At 35.3% G+C, this 20,970-nt stretch overlaps 1 protein-coding gene across 4 annotated transcripts in view; it reads right to left on the reverse strand.

Moving 5' to 3' along the window:
• The window catches only part of EIF5B (eukaryotic translation initiation factor 5B), a 93,096-nt gene that overhangs the window by 41,634 nt on the left and 30,492 nt on the right, over nucleotides 1-20,970 (reverse strand). For 2 of the 4 annotated variants that reach the window (XM_043603172.1, XM_043603171.1), the window contains exons 1-8: nucleotides 19,010-19,071; nucleotides 16,443-16,568; nucleotides 16,258-16,342; nucleotides 14,938-15,607; nucleotides 12,353-12,570; nucleotides 11,630-11,780; nucleotides 2,072-2,170; nucleotides 1,292-1,381 (exon numbers count right to left, since the gene is read on the reverse strand). In XM_043603172.1, the coding sequence (XP_043459107.1) occupies nucleotides 1,292-1,381; nucleotides 2,072-2,170; nucleotides 11,630-11,780; nucleotides 12,353-12,570; nucleotides 14,938-15,607; nucleotides 16,258-16,342; nucleotides 16,443-16,568; nucleotides 19,010-19,056 (1,486 nt within the window). In that variant the 5' untranslated portion in view covers nucleotides 19,057-19,071. Of the gene's footprint in view, nucleotides 1-1,291; nucleotides 1,382-2,071; nucleotides 2,171-11,629; nucleotides 11,781-12,352; nucleotides 12,571-14,937; nucleotides 15,608-16,257; nucleotides 16,343-16,442; nucleotides 16,569-19,009; nucleotides 19,072-20,970 lie in introns of those variants that run through there. The other 2 variants (XM_043603174.1, XM_043603173.1) reach the window with 1 other exon arrangement.

The raw sequence follows: 20,970 nt of genomic DNA on the forward strand, positions 1-20,970 counted from the left end.
ATACAGAATTCAGTACTATCTGCTGTTTCAGGCATCCACCGGGTGTCTTGGAGCATATCCCCTGCAGATAAGAGGGGACTTACTGCATCTCCATTTTGATGTTTCAAACTTCTACTTCATACCTAAGAATTTACTACTTATTTTATTGCTTTAACCTCTACAGATACATACAAATACTACTTAAATTATATAGCTGTAGGTACAAAGCTACACCTCTACTCCAGTTGAAAATAAGAATAGAATATCTGCTGACAATCCAAAAGTATCCAGAAAGGTATAATTTTGAATTCAAGATTTAATATTCTCAATATTAATGACTCTTTTTTATGAAATCCAATAAAGCAAAACTATTCTCAAATCATAGGACATGTGGTATTTGCTTCCCTGTAATAATTATTACTTGACAACAAGTTTGGTTGAGTCATCTTGAGGAAAAGAAAATGAGTCAGGTACATGTACCCAAAACATCCTTCTAAATTAACAATTCTTTCTACTGCTACAAATGTCACCTAAAATAATGGACTGCTATTAAGTGTATCAACCTGAATTCCTCTAATGTCATCATGTTAAGCTGAGTTGTGCCAAGTAAATGATCCGTTTTATACCAAGAACAGAAGGGGAGAAAGAAGGAAAGGAACCAGAAATGATATCTTTCACTAGTGTGGGTCAGTCTTGACATTCTCTTGCTTCTTATTCCCAATCCAAACTTTACAATATGGAGCTTCTCTTGATATTATTACCACACATTTAGTTAACCTCTGGCTCTATCAATACGTAGTCTAATGAATTAGAACAATGTTTATCTTAAACAAACAAAAAAAAAAGCCAAAGATTTTTCTCCAACCTCAAAACACACACACACACAATGAATAAACAATCCTCTTATTGATTTAGTAAATAGAAGTTGACCTCCAAGGAGGTTTAAAAATGCCAATTTTTATGACTCTTAAATAGTTCTCATTAAAATGCTACCAATTTGTTTCCAAAGGATTAAATAAAGAACTTCAGGTCTTCTTGGCACCACCTAAGATTTCTGACCCAAAATGAAAACATCAGAAAAAAATCTAAAAACTTCTATCCTCTCTACATTTTACTGACACTATTAAAAAGAAACTGACTCAAATCTACACTTTTTCAAAATGGAAATGGAAAGGAATGGTTTAGAGAAAAGAAAAGAAGTATGAAAAAGACCATCCTGCCAGATATTTGGTTTCCCCACACTAATAATGACTAGACAACTTCTGACACACCAATGCTATTTAATAGGAAGCAATTAGTCAGTGCTACTGGCCTGGTTCAACAGGAGGTGGTGTCTCTTCCTTTTCTGGTACTCCTTGTTCTACCACTTCTACAGCAGCATTTAATTCTATTGGTTCAGACACTGAAAACAAGGCAGAAACCAAGTTAACAATACTTTTTCAGTGCATAATTTCTGTTAGGATACTCTGTTAAGTACTGAATAAAACCAATAGTACAAACTTGAATTCTTCAGCACGTTTAGAAAATGTTTAAATATCAGTCATATATTTTACAGGAAACAGAGTTTCTTTCTATTCAAGAAATAGAATGGAAAATTACAAAAAGGTTGAGAAGGAAACAAAGGAAAAATAAGAATGATAATTAAGAATAGTTTTTGGGTACGATCTAGGTTTTTCGAACAAAAGCACTTTTCCATTAACCTGTCATTTAAATCAGCTGAGAATGATTAACAATAATAGGAAATACGGTATAGTAAGTTTCAATATGTAATTCTGATTTCCAGTTTCTTTAAAAGACATTGTTTTGAATGTTGTAGGAGAAAGTCAAACAAAATTTAAAAAAATTTTTTTAACGTTTATTCAGTTTTTGGTAGAGAGAGACAGAGCGTGAGTGGGGGAAGGGCAGAGAGAGAGGGAGACACAGAATCCAAAGCAGGCTCTAGGTTCTGAACTGATAGCACAGAGCCTGACGCGGAGCTTGAACTCACAGACCGTGAGATCACGACCTGAGCCGAAGTCAGACGCTTAACCGACTTGAGCCACCCAGGCGCCCCCAAAATATTTTTAAGTCATAGGTCACTTTGTATACAAACCTTCTTTATTTTCTAGCTGCTGTAGTGTTTTTTTCTTCTTTTTATCTTCATAAATTGGCCTTTTCTTTGGCAAAGAGTCTTTTGATGGCACTTCAACACCTAAGTGATAAGAATGAAAAACTTTAGACTTATGCTATTTGCATATCATTTAAGAAATGCTACTTGAAAAGGTAACATTTTATTCACCCCAGAGATACATACCTTGAAATATAAAAGAACATTCATGGAAAAATCTTTTTTATATAAGATATTGTAAAATATACATACACTAAAATTCTACTTTCTTGGTGTCCAGTTCTGTGACTTTTGACAGATGAGCAGTTATTAAACACAAGATGAAGAACAATTCCATCACCCTAGGCTGTTCTGTGTAGTCAAACCCTACTTACATCCTTGCAACCACCTATCTGTTCTCTTTCCCAAAAGATTTTTTTCCAAAATATCACAGAAATTAAACCTTCTAGTCTGGGCTGCTGTCATCATAATGGATTTTAGAGTCATCCTCATGTGTACTAATACTTCATTTCTTTTTATTGCTGAGTAGCATTCTATTGTTAAGTATATACTACAGTTCCATTATCTTTTAGACAACTGATGGACATTTGAGTTGTTTCCAGTTTTTGACAATTACGAATAAAGCTGCTACAAACATTTGTATGCAGGTTTCTATGTGAACATTTCTTTGTGGTAAATATTTTGAAGTGGGAATGATGGGACATTATGTAAATAGGTATTTAATTTTGTAAGAAACTGCCAACTGTTTTCCAAATTGGCTTTACCGTTTTGCATTCCAACCAGTAAAGTAGGTGAGTTCCAACTGTTCTGTATACTTGCCAGAAAAAGACGTTTTAAATGTAAGTATTTCAATAAATATGTAGTGAAAGCTCATGGTGGTCTTAATTTGAATTTCCATAATGACTAATGTTAAACATTCTTTTCATTGCTTATAGTTTAAGTTTCTGTTCAAATCTTTTGCCCATTTTTAAATAGGGTTGTTGCTTTTCTTATTGTTGAATACAGAGTTATCTTCTCATATTCTGCATATTAATCTTTTGTCAGATACGTGATTTTGAGGTACTGTCTCTGAACTGTCTCAATGGTGTCTTTTGCAGAACAAGTTTTTAACTGGACTTCCTCAAATTTGTTCCTTTTATGAATTATGCTTTTGAAGTTAAACTAATCACTAACACAAGGTCACAAAGACTTTCTACTATGTTTTCCCCTAAAGTTTTATAGTTGTACATTTTATATTTAGATTTATGATCTTTTTTGTGTTAATTTTTATTTAATGAGATTTAGGACGAGGCTTTTGGGTTTTTGTTTTTGCATACAGATTCCCAATTGTATCAGTTGTTGCTAATACTGTATTTTACTTAATAAACTGCCTTTTACCTATGACAGAAAAAAACAAACTGACCATATACAGACTATTATATTGATCTATTTGTCTTTATTGCTGCTTTTGCCATTATCACACTGTACTGATGACTGCAGCTTTACAGTAAGTCTTGAAATCAGGTACAATATTCTGAGTCTTTCAAGTATATTCTTTTCAAAATTATTTTGGCTATTCTAACTCCTTCATCTCTTCATACACACTTTAGAAATAGCTTATAGATACTCATAAAATATCCTACTGCTGACTGGGATTGCACTGAATCTACAGATCATTTCGGAGAACTGATTATCTTAACAATATCGTTTTCCTATCCATGAATGCAACATTTCTCCAAAGTTCTCTGATTATTTTCGTCAGTTTTTTTTTTTTATAGTTTTCAGCATATAGGTCCCACAAATATTAGAATTATAACTGTTTCAATGTATTTTTGGGGTGGGGTGCTATTGTAAATAATATGGTTTTGATTTTCAGCTGTTAATGGCTAGCATACAGATATACAATTGGTATTTGCATGCTGGCCCTATCTATAACTTTGTTAATCTCACTTATTGGTTGTAGGGTTTCATGTTTTTTCAGTGGTATCTCACAGTAGTTTCTATGTAAACAATTGTCATCTGTAAATAGAGTTTTACTTCTTCCTTTCAATCTGTATGTCTTTTACTTTTTTTTCTTTCTTTCCCCTAATTACAACTCTAGGATGTTCCAGTACAATGTGGAATGATTGTGGTGAGAATGGACATCCTTGCCTTAATTACAATATTAGGGTTTAGCAGCCATAATTCATCATTAAGTGCAACAACTGTGTATTTTTTTTGTAGATCTCTTTTAGCAAAATAAGGAACTTTTCTATTTTGTGAATTTCTATCATATATGCTTACTGAATTTTGTCAAATGATTTTTCTGCATCCATGTAGTTTTGCTTCTTTAAACACATTTACTGGTTTTCAAAATGGAACCAGCCTTCACTCCCAGGATAAAATCCACTTCATCATGATAGATTTTAAGTTTTGATAGTTTGTGTCTTTTAAGGAATGGCCCTATTTTATCTTAAGCTTTTCAATCTATTAGCACAGAGCTGTTCATTATATTGCTTTATCATTTTAACACCTGGAAATCTGTAATGATGATATCCCTCCCCACTCTTTCCTCATGGTATCAGTAATTTGTGTCTTGTCTCTTTTTTCTTCTTAGCCAATCTAGAAGTTTATCATTTTTATTGATCTTTTCAAAGTACTAACTTTTGGTTTCAATGATTCTCTATTAAGTCTTGTTTTAAACTACATTGTTTTCTGCATTTTTCTTTCTGTCTTTTTTTCTTTTTTAGTTTAAATGGGAAGCTTAGACTATTGATTTGAGACCTTCTTTTTCTAAAACAAGCATTTTAATACTACAAATTCCCCTCTAAGAACTGCTTTAGCTGCACCCCACAAATTTTAATATGCTGTGTTTTCCTTCTTTTTTTTTTTCTTCTAATTCAAGATATTTTCTAATTTTCAATAAGAGTTTCTCCTGGGCTCAGGGGTTAATAAGAAATGTGGTTTGATTTCTAAATATTTACTGATTTTGTAGATATATTTCTATTATTCATTTCTAGTTTAATTCTGTTTTGGTCCCTCAGAAAACACTGTAAGATTTCAAATCTTTTAAATGTTTTAGGATTTATTTTATGGCTCCCCAAAAATGGTCTATTTTGGTGAATGTTTGTGAACTTGTAGTTAGGTACACATAAGATTGTTATAAAGTTATGAGGCATTCACTTTTTATCATATGCAATGTAGGTCTTTATTTTTGGTAATTTTACTTGTTCTGAAGCTTTCTTTTGGTATCTGTTTTTACCATTTTATCTATATCAGTACACTTAAAGTAGATTTACTGCAGACAGCACATAGCTAGCTGGCTCTTGGTTTCTGACAGTCTCTTTTAATTGATATCTTTAGACTATTCATATTTTAATTATTAATGCAGTTGGTTTTAAGTCTATCATTTTATTATTTGATTTGTTACCTCCGTTTTCCATTTCCCTTTTCACCTTCTCCTGCTTTCTTGTGGATTATTTGAATATACTTTAGATTTCCTTTTTAATTTATCTACTTTTAGTTTTAATCTTATTTAATGGCTGCTACAGAAATTAGAACATTTATAACAGACTTTCCACAGTATACTTAGAATCAGTATTTTACCTGGTACATACATGAGCCATAGAAGTAAATCTGGGTCTTGGGCACTGGTTTATAACATGGATTAGTTCTTAAAGTTTTGACTATCCTTTTTTGGGTCTCTTCTAAACACACAGAACTATATAGTAAGCCTAGGATTTATGTCCATTCAGCAACAGAATTATAGGATTCTTCTGTCACTTCTCCCCCACCCTGCAATTTCCCCTATACTCTCTGGCTCCCAGGAGCCCCTCTCGTCCCTCTGGCCAAAAAATATGAGGTACTCTCAGAACTTTACCCTTTATGTTTTGAAGTTCCATTTAAGTGGAGCTGCTATTTGGCCTCAAAAGTTAAAAAAAAAAAAAGGGGGGGGGGAGTCCCTTCAAACTCTTCAGACATCAGAGACCCCTTTCCCTGACTCCTCTCTTCAAAAAGAAGTAACCATGTGTGCACCACTCTGTTTTAAAAATAATGATCATTCGGAACGCCTGGGTGGCTCAGTTGGTTAAGCATCCGACTTCGGCTCAGGTGATGATCTCGCAAGTTTGTGAATTTGAGCCCCACATCGGGCTCTGTGCTGATAGCTCAGAGCCTAGAGCCTGCTTCAGATTCTGTGTCTCCCTCTCTCTCTGCCCTTCTTCACTTATGTTCTCGTTCTCTCTCTCTCTCAAAATAAATAAATATTAAAAAAATTCTCACTAAAAAAAAAAAATAATGATCATTCAACAATGTATACAATTCAAAGTGAACAAAGAAATTTAAGAATTTTACAGCGGTGCGTGGATGGCCTAGTGGGTTAAGCGTCCAACTCTTGATTTGGGGTCAGGTCATCTCATGGTTTGTGGGATCAAGCCCTGTGCAGGGCTCTGCGTTGACAATGCAGAGCCTGCTTGGGAGTCTCTCTCCCTGCCTCTCCCCCTACTTGTGCTCCCTAGCTCACTCTCTCTCAAAATAAATAAGCTTTAAAAATTTTGTAAAAATATATAAAGAATTTCACAGCTGAAAGGACAGAAATTCTACAACTCCTTTTCCCACATCTCCCACAAGGTCCACAAAAACCTTCACTAGCTCTACTTCATAAATTTTGGACTATGAACTGAAACAGACAATAAAAATTAGAAAATCCAAAGTGAAGCCACAGTTGAAAAAAAGGTAAATTCTACCTTTAATCTATCCTTTTCACTTCAGAATAAATGCCTCTAACAATCTGACAGAAACAAGAGAAATTAAAAGTAGATCCTAATTTTTTTTTTAACGTTTATTTATTTTTGAGAGAGAGAGAGAGAGAGAGAGAGAGAGACAGAGCATGAATGGGGGAGGGTCAGAGAGAGGGAGACACAGAATCTGAAACAGGCTCCAGGCTCTGAGCTGTCAGCACAGAGCCCAATGCGGGGCTCAAACTCACGGACCGCAAAATCATGACCCGACCCGAAGTCGGCCGCCCAACTGACTGAACCATCCAGGCGCCCCAGAGTAGATCCTAATTTAACACCTATTCTTCCAAATACTTTACTAGTAATGAAAAATATGCTACTATTTATATGCCTTTTCATCATCAATGGAATTAATCAGCCTTGTTTGTCTTGAATTCTCCAATTTAAGCACTAAAGTAACAAGACATGGCAAATAAATAGCATCAGGTAACCTCCAGCATGTTTCAGAGTAATATGGTCACTGATCTCTATTTAAACATTTAACATAAACATACTTAAAAATGTGTATTTTGGTCTTTGAAAGATACAGTGAAAACATGACACTCACAAAATGTTTTCTTTGTAATGAATTCACAAATAAGATGAAAATTAAGTGCACAGTAAATAGAATAATGCCTCCCCCTGCCCCAAAACATCCAGGTCTTAATCCCCAAGACATGTGAATATGTTACCTAACATGGCAAAAAAGACACTGCAGATGTGAATAAGCCTAAGGACTTGAGATGAGAGACATTATCCTGGATTATCCAAGTGAGCCCAACCTAATCAACTGCATGAGATCCTTTAAAAATAAAGAACCTTTCTCTGAGGTACAGGCTGAAGTCAGAGGATGATGTACCCATGGAAAAATAGTCAGCATTATGCAATACTGATGGCTCTGAAGATGAAAGAAGGGCATCATGAACCAAGTAATATGAATGCCTCTAGAAGACAACAAGGGAATTGGTTCTACCCTAGAAACTCCAGAAAGGAATGCAGGCCTGCCAACACCTTAAACCAGTGAGACCCACATCAGACATCTGATTTAGAGAATTTCAAAGTAATAAATTTTGTGTCTTTTTAAGCTAATAAATTTGTTACAATACAAATAAAAAACTAAGTATAACAGAAGTTTCATTACCATTACAAAACAAAGTCATTAAGTTTACTTTTTTTCAACTATGGCCAGCTTCACAGCTGGTCAAAAGCTGGTCAAAAGTAAGATTCAATGAGAAAGTGACTTATCCAAAATGAAAAGGTTAGTGTCAGATCACAAATCTGTTTTTATTTGAATTCATGGTTCTTACTATCCAGTTTTGAACACTTCATATTTTCTCTTAAATAGAGCAAACAAACAAATTTTTTCAAATTAAGACATGGCAGTACAAACCAATGTCAAATCTGATCTGCAAGTAACATTACTGAATCTGAGGAGAATACGTCTTCATCACTCAACAGTTACTAGTAAATCCCAGACATGGAATGGTTCTCTATTACAATCCTTCCTCTCCATTCCTATAACAAACTCCTAAGAGAGGTTACTTTCCATTTGCTGGATTACTGACATAGTCTCACATAGGGCAGAAATTTTATAAAACAATAAAAACTATTTACTGTGGGGTCTTGAATGAAGTCATTAACAGAAGGAAATCACTTAAAATGTTCTTAACTTTAAAGTACTGAATGAACGCATGTATGTAAGTAAGGAGATTGGCCAGAATTATAAAATCAGAGCTATCATTTGGTAAGACAAACTAAAATAAAAGGATAAAGCCAGCTGACAATGTGGAGATAATCCAGTTGACCAGAGATATCCCTGCCCAGCAGCCTACCCCTAGTAAGTAAAAGCAGGGACCTGGGAGGGGAAACTGTAAGTTAGATGAACTGAAGGGTGGTCACAACAACACTGCAGACTTAATCAACAGACTATTCTTCGAGTTAGGGAATGTTTAATAAACTATTATATTTGTAGTCAACATCAACGTGTGTGTTCAGATATTCCATTCACCTTGCAAACTGAGATTATTACAATCAAATTCACACAAACTCTTTGCCTGAAGTGAATTAATTTCAAATTATTTGTAAAGTACTTGCTATACAGTTAGTAGTTAATAGGCTAAAGGCTATAGAACTGACTGAAAATGCTATCTGCTACACAATTCAGAGTAATTATCAGAAAACACCGGCAGATACCTACACTCGCAAACACATTTTGGGCTCAATAAATAAGTTTTATGTTGTTCTAGGTAATGAATGTGGTACCTGATCTTTACCCAACAAGGTAGCTTTGAAAGATACGGTGAAACAAAACACTGTAGCTTCTTTTGAGATGACTCAATGAGCATACTATGGAGGCCTTTAATATCAAGCTAAGGAGCTTGGACTTTTTATCAATACATAGGGAATAAGTAAGAGGACAAATATTGAGCAACATTATGAAAAATAAGAGCCCAAGGGGAGAGATGCCACTTGAGAGACCATCTCTTCCAAACCCGTCCTAATGATCATCATATTAAATTACAGGGGGGGTTCTTGGCTAGCTCTTGATCTTAGGGTCATGAGTTCAAGCCCCACATTGGGGGCAGTGTCTACTTAATTATAATTTTCATCTAATCTCATAAGTACAAGTCAAACTACTCCATAAAACATTTCTAAGAATGGAAAATTATTCCCTGCTTGGTCCCATCCCAATTTCTACATGAGTGCTTTTAGACATCCAAATAGTCACCAGTCAAATCTCGTAGCTGGGTGCTAGTTGTACTCATATTTGTTCTCTAATTTCATCTTTAAAAAACTACATCCCCAATTAAGAATAAACTTTTTGATCCAAGTACTGTGTTTCTCTACATTTACTGCTGCCAGCTGAACATATAATGCATAATAAAGAGGTGGTCACACAGATCAGTTTAAATCTCAGCTCCATGACACTGGGCAAACAGTTTAAACTTGGAGTTTGGGAATGAATGATGGGAATGAAAATACTTATTAGATTCTTATAAGGAAAGAGACAATGTCAAAGGTTTATGACAATATCAGTTACTTAATAAATACACAATAAATGGTACCTATTACTGTAATTATAGCAAAAGCACCAAAATTAGTCATATAAAAATCTGTGAAATGTAAGAACAAGAAATTAAGAGAGGTCTTCTTCTCAATATTCTTCTCAATGGAGCAGAGAAACTATTTTAATTCATCTTATCTGTCAGAAACATAATTACACGTCCAGATTACAGTCTCTGAACTAAAAGAACTAGGGCTCCTTGTATAAACAGGTGATTTCAGGTCTAGGGCAGAAAATGTGTAAGATGTACCATAGATACCTTATTGTGTTAGAAAGTGAGGTAGAGGTCAAAGAATACTGTGGTTGTGTGGAAAAAATCAGAGGGACCAACCTAAATGAGGTCTCGCTGGCCAAAGATTGGACAATTTTGAGTATTAAAAAATATAAATGATTTCATGAGATAAAAACATGTAAATTACATAAAACCCCATTAAAATAATACAGATCCAAAAAACATAATTACACTCACTGATCACCTTGGGAAGTTGCTAAGACATCAATTTATTATCCTGAGGATTAATGAAGGAAAATAATTAAGCATTTATCCTGACTTTCCTGCGTGAACTGTATTTCAGGGAAAGTTTTTCTTTAAACAAAGATTATAGCTAATAAATGCAAAAGGAATGACAGTATATCACAACTCTGCAATTCCTAATGAGCTCCTTGATACAGGCAATGATCACTAATTGGATATTAAATTATTAGGTGAAAAATCAGTGGATTACTTGTATAATGGACAAAGCTGCCAATACCCAACCCAATAATCAATCTTGGTATCACCAAAAGTGAGACAACCAGATCACATGCCTCCGGACATGAGGCAACAGGAAGTACATAGTACCACTTGGAAAAGCCAAGCTGCTAGATATAGGAAATTTTAACAGATAGAGAAGTTTATTAGCCAAGACCAGGAGAATGCAATTAAACAAATTCAGAATATGAGAAATTCCAAATAACCCAGTATCTACAACTAATAAATGGCATACCAAAACCAAGAATGGGTAATAGTATCAGTGAGAGACAGACATATCAACCAAAGGCAACGTGTGGATCTAATCTGGATCCTGATTCAAACAAACAAATTATAAAAAACACTGTGGATATAAGGGGGAAAACTATACATAGACAACCAGATGCTATCAAGAAATTAATTTTGTTATATGTAATACAAAATCTACTTAATGTAAAAAAAAAAGTCCTCATTTGTTAGTAAAATAGGAGTAAAATAATAAAGTAAAAAGGAGTAAAATAATATGGTGTTTAAAATTCACTTTAAAATACTTGAAAAAAAGTCAGTGGAGAGCGAGAAAACAAGAACAGTTAAATACTGACAATTGTTGAAACTGAGTAACAGATACTTGGTGATTGATTTTACTGTATTCTCTTTGTTTATTGTGGGGGAAACAAAAACTTATTTACAGACATACTATCATTTACACATAAATTTTCATCATCATATAGAAGTCACCTCCCTAAATAATGTAATTATCTTACCTATTCTTTACACTTTTCTTTAAGTAAGCTCTATACCCAACCTGGGGCTTGAATGCATGCCCTGAAACCAAGAGATGCATGGTCTACCAACTGAGCCAACCAGGTGTCCCTCTTCTTTACATTTTTATTTGACTTTTTCCACAGCATTTTCATAGAAATTCTCTGACTTCTACTCTCCTTTTGACCATTACAGACCTATAACTGCATGACAGAAGCTTCTAGACTATTCAGTTAGTTAAAAATACTACTTACCCTGAGCTTGTAGAAGTTTAAGAGTAGCTTCAGCTCTGGCTCTGGCTTCTCTCTGGGATTTAGTTAAAAGTTTCCCTTCTTTTTTCAAGCGTTCTTTTCGTTCTTTTTCTTTTTGCTTTTTCCTTTCTCTCTTTTCTTGTTCTAGTCTTTCCTGCATAGGAGTACATATCAGACAAAAATTGTATTGACATAATTATGAAATTTAAATGTCAAGAACACAAATTCAAACAAAGCTCTTGAAATACATGCAAAGTATTATATTATGAATACCCAAATGAAAATAAATATTATTTTTTTAAATGTTTACTTAATTATGTTTGAGACAACACGAGCAAAGGAGGGGCAGAGAGAGAGGAAGAGAGAGAATCCCAATGCAGGGCTCGAACCCACAAACTGTAAGATCGTGACCTGGGCTGAAATCAAGAGTTGGATGCTTAACTGACTGAAATACCCAGATGCCACAAATGAAAATACTTCAACAGTGTACATAATAATTAATTAACATCATATGAGAGTAGACCAAGTATTGGAGTGGATATATAACCAACTTCTGCACCTAAGTAAATAAAGGTAGAATTTTCTATATTGCTTCATCTTATTGTTTACATCTGAATAATAATGTAATTGAATTACCATACAACTATGACATTTTTAGAAAAAGAAGATTAAAGATATCTTACAGAGCACAGACTTTAAATTAAACACAACTTCATGAAAACATACCTCTTCTTTACGTTTAGCTTCTAACTCTTCAAGCCGTTTTATGCGTTCCTCCTCTTCTCTCTTTTGTCGTTCTTCTTCTTCTTTAAGCTTAGCCAGAGCTTCTTGCATAGCTTTAACTGTGGCTTTGCTAGGTCCTTTTTTCTTCTCCTTCTCTTTTTCTTCCTTTTCTCCTTTCTTTTTCTTCTTATCTTTTTTCTTTTTGTCTCCTTCATTGTCATCTACCAAAAAAGAACAGAGGCAAAGTGTTTTTTAAAAAGTGGTTTCCTAACACAGTGATAAGCAGCCCCCAGAATTCAAAGACCATATTGGGCTGAGGTTGATGCCAGCAGCAGGGTAAGGTTTCTTGAGAGGTACAGAACAGCTCCAAAAAACTGAGTTGGCTTCAATGCTAGCATTGCTCTAAATTGTCCTGGGATATCCAATAAGACAGGAGGATTCCGTCAGCAGGAAGAAGACATACTGTATCTAATGTATCACTTAATCCATGGTATCTTAATTCCTGCCGAAATTTAGTAGATAGTTTTACTTGTAAAAGAGGATGGGGGCGCCTTGGTGGCTCAGCTGGTTAAGTGTCTGACTTCAGCTCAGGGCATGATCTCACAGTCGTGAGTTCAGCCCCACGTCAGGCTCTGTGCCAACAGCTCAGAGCCTGGGGCCTGCTTCAAATTGTGTCTCCCTGTCTCTCTGCCCCAACGCCGTTCGCACTCTCTCTCAAAAATAAAATAAAAACATAAAAAAAATTTTTTTTTAAAGAAGAGGAGGATAGGAATGATGCCTACCTTAAGGGGATATTAGAAAGATAAAATATAGGGGCACCTGGGTGGCTCAGTCGGTTGAGCATCCGACTTCAGCTCAGGTCATGATCTCACACTCCGTGAGTTCGAGCCCTGCGTCGGGCTCTGTGCTGTCAGCTCAGAGCCTGGAGCCTGCTTCGGATTCTGTGTCTCCCTCTCTCTTTGTCCCTCCCCTGCTCATGCTCTGTCTCTCTCTGTCTCAAAAATCAATTAATAAAAACATTAAAAAAAAAAAGATAAAATATAAAAATATAGGTAACTATCTTCTAAGAACTCTAGAGCATTATGGTAAAGAATTAAAGTTTATGAAGCTACTTTTATGGTATTACTCTTCAAAGATGTCCAGATAATACAAATTTGGTTAAAAAAGATATGTCAATTTTTCCATTAAAAGTTTTCTAGTCTTAAAAAAAGCTGTATGAGGGGCACCTGGGTGGCTCAGTCGGCTAAGCGTACGACTTCAGCTCAGGTCATGATCTTGCAGTTTGAGACTTCAAGCCTCGTGTAGGGCTCTGTGCTGACAGCTCAGAGCCTGGAGCCTGCTTCAGATTCTCTGTCTCCCTCTCTCTCCGCCCCTCCCCTACTTGCACTCTCTCTTTCTCTCAAAAATAAATAAACATTGAAAAGAAAATTTTTTTAAACAAGCTGTATGAATCATTTGATATTTAGTCTTCTGAAAAAGAAGAATTCTAGCTAGAAATCTTACTTTTTATTAATTGGTTCTACCAAAAAAGAAAACAAAACTTGGCTCACAGTTGCTTAAAAAATGTTAATTAATTTTAGCATGTTTTTGCTTTTGTATTTCATAGATTAAATTGGGCTTTTAAAAACAGGAAAAGAATTCATTATCTGATACTGAGACATCAAAAGGAATATATCACTTTAGACCTTCCAGTATTTGTCAGCACCGAAACTGTTTTCACAGTGAAATTCTATAAAAATCCTAGTCTGTACACAAACCATTTTAGACATTTTAAACTATATATATACACATATATATATATATATGTGTGTGTGTGTATATATATATATATATATATATATATATATATATATAAATGTTTAACAATGAAAATCAAAAGTACTTACTTACTTAATTAAAGTAAGCTTCATGCCCAGCTTGGAGTCCAATATAGGGCTTGAACTCATGACCCTGAGATCAAGATTTGGATGCTTAACCCAATGAGCCACGCAAGCATCCCTAGATGTAATTTTTAAAAGGCTTCTTCCCACCTGGGTGGTTCAGTCGGTTAAGTAACTGACTTCGGCTCAGGACATGATCTCACAGTTCGTGGGTTTAAGCCTGGCATGGGGCTCTGTGCTGACAGCTCAGAGCCTGGAGCCTGCTTCAGTTTCTGTGTCTCCCTCTTTCTCTGCCCCTCCCATGCTTACGCTGTTTGTCTCTCTCTCTCTCTCAAAATAAATAAACATTAAAAAAAATTTTTTTAACGCTTCTTCTTACAACTTAAGTCCCTTTACAACCAAGGACAAAAAACAAAATTTCTGGGGCCACCTGGGTGGCTCAGTTGGTTAAGTGTCCAACTCTTGATTTTCATTCGGCTCAGGTCATGATCTCACAAGTCGTGAGATCAAGCCCTGCAGTGGGCCCCACGCTTACAGCACAGAGCCTGCTTGGGATTCTTTCTCCCCTCCACTTCACCCCTGCTTGCGCACATGTGAGCACACACTCACTCTCAGAATAAGTACATAAACTTAAAAAAAAATGACCTTGGGGCGAAACTCAGACTGTGAGTCCAAGCCTACAGCCCTTTCCTTAATAATATTACCAACCTTCAGCAGCTGTGGGAGTCTCTCCTTTCTCTTCAGAAGTAGGGACTGCTCCAACATCAAGGGTCACTTTGGATTTTATAGTTTCTTCTTCAGATTTCTTTTGAGATTGTTTACTCTGATCCTTTTTCCCAGTCTCTAGCTCTTCTTTTTCTTTCAGCTTCCGCAGTTTTGCTTTTTCTTCATCTCGCTTTTTTCTTTCCCGTTCTTTCTTTTCCGCCTTCTTTTGGGCCACTGTCTTAATTCTGAAGGAGGAGTCGTCATCTTCATTCCCACTCTCCACATTAGGACCTGGCTTATTTTTTTGATTTTTTTTCTGTCCTTTTCTAGACTGCAAAAATTCATCTGATTCATCACCACTTTCACCCGAAGAATTTACTCTGGAACGCTCTTTAATTCTTTTACTGTTATCCTCATCATCTTCTGAGCCATCCCCTTTTTTACTTGATTTCTGAGCTTTCCCTTTAGCTTTTTTAGAAAGTTTATTAAAATCATCATCATCATCACTCCCAGAGTACATTTCCACTTTTGGCTTTGCAGATTTTTTCGATTTTGAATCTTTATCTTCCCATTCTTCACTATCATTATCATCAAAACTTTGTTTTTTGCCTTTCTGTCCTTTCTTTTTTTTATCTTGTTTTGAGGTGGATTCTTCTTCATTATTTTCTGTTGGCTAAAACAATTCCATTGTTAAAAATATTAAGTTATATTTTATGTTTTAAAATAACTGAGACTCCTCAATCATGTACTTTATTAAGTATGCATAGAAAAAATTCTCCAAATAACTTCAAAATAAGGTCGTTTCTTTCAAGAATATAAAACTCAATCAAGTACCAGAAGCTAGCCTAGACCTCAGGCACATTTCACATTCACTGTAAATTTCAGAATCCAGGTGCTCTGAAACAAGTACTAATCATCAGTCCACATTTACTACCTTCTTCAAATGGTATACAAAGCCTACAAGGAAGCTGAATGAAAAAAAATATGTCTATCACTTTCCAATTACTTTAGGTTATCCAAATTCAAAGAATGAAAAAGAAAGATCAAAGAACACGGGAGACAGAGACAGGAACATTTTATCTCCAAATGTACCAATTGTGAACGAGCAACATATCACAAAATACCTCTGAAATCCCAAATAAAATGTCTTTGTATCTGTGTTGGGTTTTACAACGTATTTCTTTCTTAAAAATTGTTTTCCCCCTTTGGCAGCAGAATCTATAGAAACTTTTAATTAACATATTCACACTGCTCGAAAGCTTCTAAAAGGCAGCTCCCTAAAACTGGCACTAGGATGCAGAATAGGTAACAAGGGTCTTTCACCTTTACTGCAGCACTTTCTCTGTCAGCTTTGATGCCTTGAGCTTCCCAAGACAATTCTTCCAGTTCTTTCAGGATATCATCTTCACTAGAAAGGATTAAAATATATTTTGAGGCACCAAATTAATTTAATAAGTGAACCTAATACCAAAGCTAATAAAAATCAAATATATTTAAAATATACTTACTCAAAGTCTTGCCTTTTTTTCTCCTTTTTCTTTTTCCCCTTTGACTTTTGAGGTTCCTGTTCCTTGGCAGCACCAGCTCCTTCTATTTCTGCAGCCAAGGCATCAAGATCAATGTCATCCTTGGCACTTAAATGAAAACAAAGAAGACCTAAATGTTACTCAAGAGCAAAATAATCTACCACATTAACAGAGACATATATCATTTTGACTTTTCTCATTAGCAGCCCAGTGAGAAAAATCATTTGGCAAGTTCTTTCATGACAACACTTGAGTTGTATTTACTTATCAGCCTCCCGCATCTATTTCGAGAACACGCTCAAATCAGAAAGAACTATAATCAGGAGGTCCAGGAAAATCTAGGTAAACAAGAGAAAGAAATTAACTTTTGCTGATAACAAAGTTTATATGTGCCTAAAGGAATTATTTATAAAATGGAGAGAGCTTAAAAGATAAAATGAGTCTTATTACTTTATTTGTAATAGCAACAGCTAAATATTTGAACACCTATTCAATTTTTACTTGGAATAGCAAAAATTTTAGAGCTGGAAGAAACTTTAGAGACCATCTAGTCTGTCACTTTACCAACAGGAAAACTAAGATGCACAAAGTTTGAATGCCTTGAGCAAGACAACCATACATCCAAATCTAAATGAATTAGAAATGATTCACTAAATAAAACACAAAAACATCTAAAACCCCAGAACCAAATCTCACAATGTTTTACATTCTTGATTTCATTTCTGGTTCTATCCCACAATGTCCTCACCTACAAATACTGGAATAAATCAAACTAAGTTCCGGTTAAAAACTACAGAAAATCCAGGAGGTCAAAGATGTACAAATATGAAAGGTAGATGAATCCAAATAAATGATACAATAAAAAAACAAAGACTTGATGCATCATGACCTCCACTCTGCAGACCTTGTTATAAAGATGTTTCATTTCAGTAAAGAAAATTTCCTAAAAGAATAACTTAGATTTTAAGATCAATAATTTTAATACAATTTTAAGATTTACAAGACACTGAGGATATAAAATTTATTCCCAAGGATCTTAGAAGAGACATCAAATCAGTAAGCCAGAAATATGCAAAATGCCAAATGCCAAGCAGTGAAGAAATTTATGCTTTTATAATAGTTGTCTACGACAAATATATTACCTTTTTCCTATATTTTAGACAGTGTATTTGAGGAAGATTATAGAACACTGAGCACTAAAGATGACTTCCTAAAGCACGAAATCCACAATCAGAAAGTCAGACCCTTCCTGGTTGAGGACAGACCTGGAACCAAGTACTGAAGGAGGAACAAGAGTTAGCTCGACAAAGTAGGTGTGCCCATCAGACACAAGGAGTACAAAAACCTAAAGACAAAGTGCACGGTATCTTAGGAAGACTCATAAAGGGGTATCTGAACCAACTGAGATGTTTTTCATAAGTTATGGATTTCGTGATCCAACCCAAGATCAAGGGACCCAGTAATGGGCTAGGAGTTTAGCAGTGTATCTTTAGCCATCTTTCCAGGTGACTGTGGGTTCGATTTGAAATATTCTTCTTAATAAATGTAGAAACTAAGGTACAGAGAATTTAACTTAGGATCACACAAGGAAGAGATGGAATTTGAACCCAGAAGTTCTGATTCTACTGTCAGAGCTCTTAACTCTGCTTACAAAGTCAAATTTGCATTTTAGAAAGCTACCTTTGGTATGAGTAGCAGGGCAGAATCCCAACTAGTTAGGAAGCAGGAAAACCAGTTGGTAGGAGCTTTTATAGTTAATTATAATGAGAAATGATAAACACCTGACTTGTAGTAGTTGCAAGCAAGATGATAGAAGATAAATATTAAGGGGATCAATCAGTAGCACTTAAGTGACCAACTGGATGTATTGTATATAGAAGGGAAAGAATCAAGAACCATCCTTAGGTCTCATTAAGTAACAGAAACCAAAGCCTAGCCAAGCTCAACCAGCACTCTCCAAAGGCATCTCTGCCACTATGTCACACCACAGCAGCTTATAAAAACAGGATGAGATGGGAAGATGGTTAATGATTGAAGCTTGTCACCTCACCTCCAAAAATTTGCCATCTCTTACCTGAACTATATTCATCTCATCAGAATACCTTGTGACTGGATATACTTCCAGACCACTCATTAACAAACATCTCCAGAGTAACAGTATATAGGACTACATCTGTATGCTGTTGAGTCTGAAAGGCTTCTTCTGGCCAGTTATAAAAGACTGACAATTTTTGAGTGCTTATCATATATCAAAGCACTGTGCTGTTCAACCACTAGACATACTATGTATCATTTACTCCTCACAACAACTCTATGAAGTTAAGCTTAAAGATGATAAAAAGAATTTACAAAAGGCTAGAAAATTGTATGCCAGGAACTCAAGCCCAAATCTGACACCAGAATTGTGCTGCCTTCTCTAAAAATGGGAAATAATCAAGTGTCTGACATTATTTGAAAAATTCAAACATAGCTACAAAATATATCAGTGATATATAACAAAACTTAAGTCTTAACCACAATGGTTTCTCAAGTGTTCCTTTGATACATACTGAACTTGCTGCTCCAGACTCAGGAAAAGGTCTAAAGAGTGAACCATATTACAATGTCAGGACATGAAAACAACATACGTATCATATTAGTGATTTAAGCCAAAACATTGAAATTTGGTTTTTAAAGTTTATTTATTTTGAGAGACAAAGAGAACGAGAGAGAGAGAGAGAGAGAGAGAGAGAGAGAGAGAGAGAGAACACACCCCAAGCTGGTTCTGTGCTGTCAGCACAGAACCCAACGCGGGGCTTAATCTCACGAACCATGAGATCATGACCTGAGCCTAAATCAACAGTGGGACACTTAACCAAATAAGCCACCCAGGCGCCCCTAAGCTGAAACTTTAGAGTATACCTACATTTTCAGTGCTACTCCTATACCTACCCACTATAAACTACAGCTTACGATTTCAATAAACTTAAGAGTCAAACCTAAAATGCAGCCATGGTGATAACAAAAGCTTTAAAAGCTTTAAGGAATCTGTAAAAAATATTTTTCTGTAGGTATGTCTTTCTGCAAACCACTTTTTCCTTTAATAAGGCTGCTAACAGTCCTAATAATGTTTCCTGTGACAGCCCCCAATCCTTTATTCTAAACTTATTACCAATTTACAGAAATAAAAAGCAATTTCTATTGTACTCGACTCATGTTTTTACAAGCCACATTTTTCCATCAAGACCATAAAAATGTTATGACTTAATGGCCTTAAAAAATAAAGGTATTAAAAATACTGTTATGTGTAGATTTTTAAGAACAGCAAAGCTACTTTCTAAAGTGGGTTTACCATTTAATATTCACACCAGCAACGTATGCAGATAACCATTTTTTTCACATCCTAGTCAGTATTTTTTTTTTTTAATTTTTTTTCAACGTTTATTTATTTTTGGGACAGAAGGAGACAAAGCATGAACGGGGGAGGGGCAGAGAGAGAGGGAGACACAGAATCGGAAACAGGCTCCAGGCTCTGAGCCATCAGCCCAGAGCCCGACGCGGGGCTCGAACTCACGGACCGCGAGATCGTGACCTGGCTGAGGTCGGACGCTTAACCAACTGCGCCACCCAGGCGCCCCCCTAGTCAGTATTTGATATTATGGCTACTTTCCCTTTAAGATACTCTAAAAAATTAAGTGGTAATATCATAATAGTTTTTTTCTTTTTTTAATTTATTAACATTTATTTATTTTTGAGAGACAAAGAGAGACAACGAACGAGCAGGGGAGGGGTAGAGAGAGGGAGACACAAAATCAGAAGCAGGCTCCAGGCTCTGAGCTGTCAGCAGAGGCAGATGTGGGGCCTGAGATCATGACCTGAAGTGAAGTCAGACACTTAACTGACTGAGCCACCCACGTGCCCCATAATAATTTTCATTTGCACTTTCTTAAAGGATAGGTTAATTACACATTTTTTCATGTGTTTGTCATTCATAGTACTACTCTGTGAAATGTCTGTTCATATTGTTTGCCCATTTTCTAATAGCACTGAATGTTGAATTTTGAGAACTCTTTTTATGTTCTCTATGAGTCATTGGTCAAATATGGTTTATACATATGTTCTTCCAGTCTGTAGCTCACTTTTTCATCCATTTAACAGCATTTTTATTAAAGGAAAAAAAAATTAATTTTCATGTGGTACTCTTTACCAAGATTTTATGAATCATGCATTGGTGTCATGACTAAGAACATTTCATCATGCCATAGGTCTTGAAAATAAAACTTTTGTTATCTTCTAAAAGTTGGGTGCTTTAATGTTTTATATTTAAATCTATGATCTATTTTAATTTTTTTTCACCTATGGGTACTCAACTGCTCCAGCAACATTTTACACTAATCATCTTACACCTTCACCAAAAATCACTCAGCTATACTTGTATAGGGCTATTTCTGAGTCCTCCATTCTGCTTTACTGATCTATGCGTCTTTCCTTCAGACACTTACATTGTCATGATTAATGGAGCTACATAATA

Source organism: Prionailurus bengalensis, chromosome A3 (genome assembly GCF_016509475.1).
Source record: "Prionailurus bengalensis isolate Pbe53 chromosome A3, Fcat_Pben_1.1_paternal_pri, whole genome shotgun sequence".
Lineage (NCBI taxonomy): Eukaryota > Metazoa > Chordata > Mammalia > Carnivora > Felidae > Prionailurus > Prionailurus bengalensis.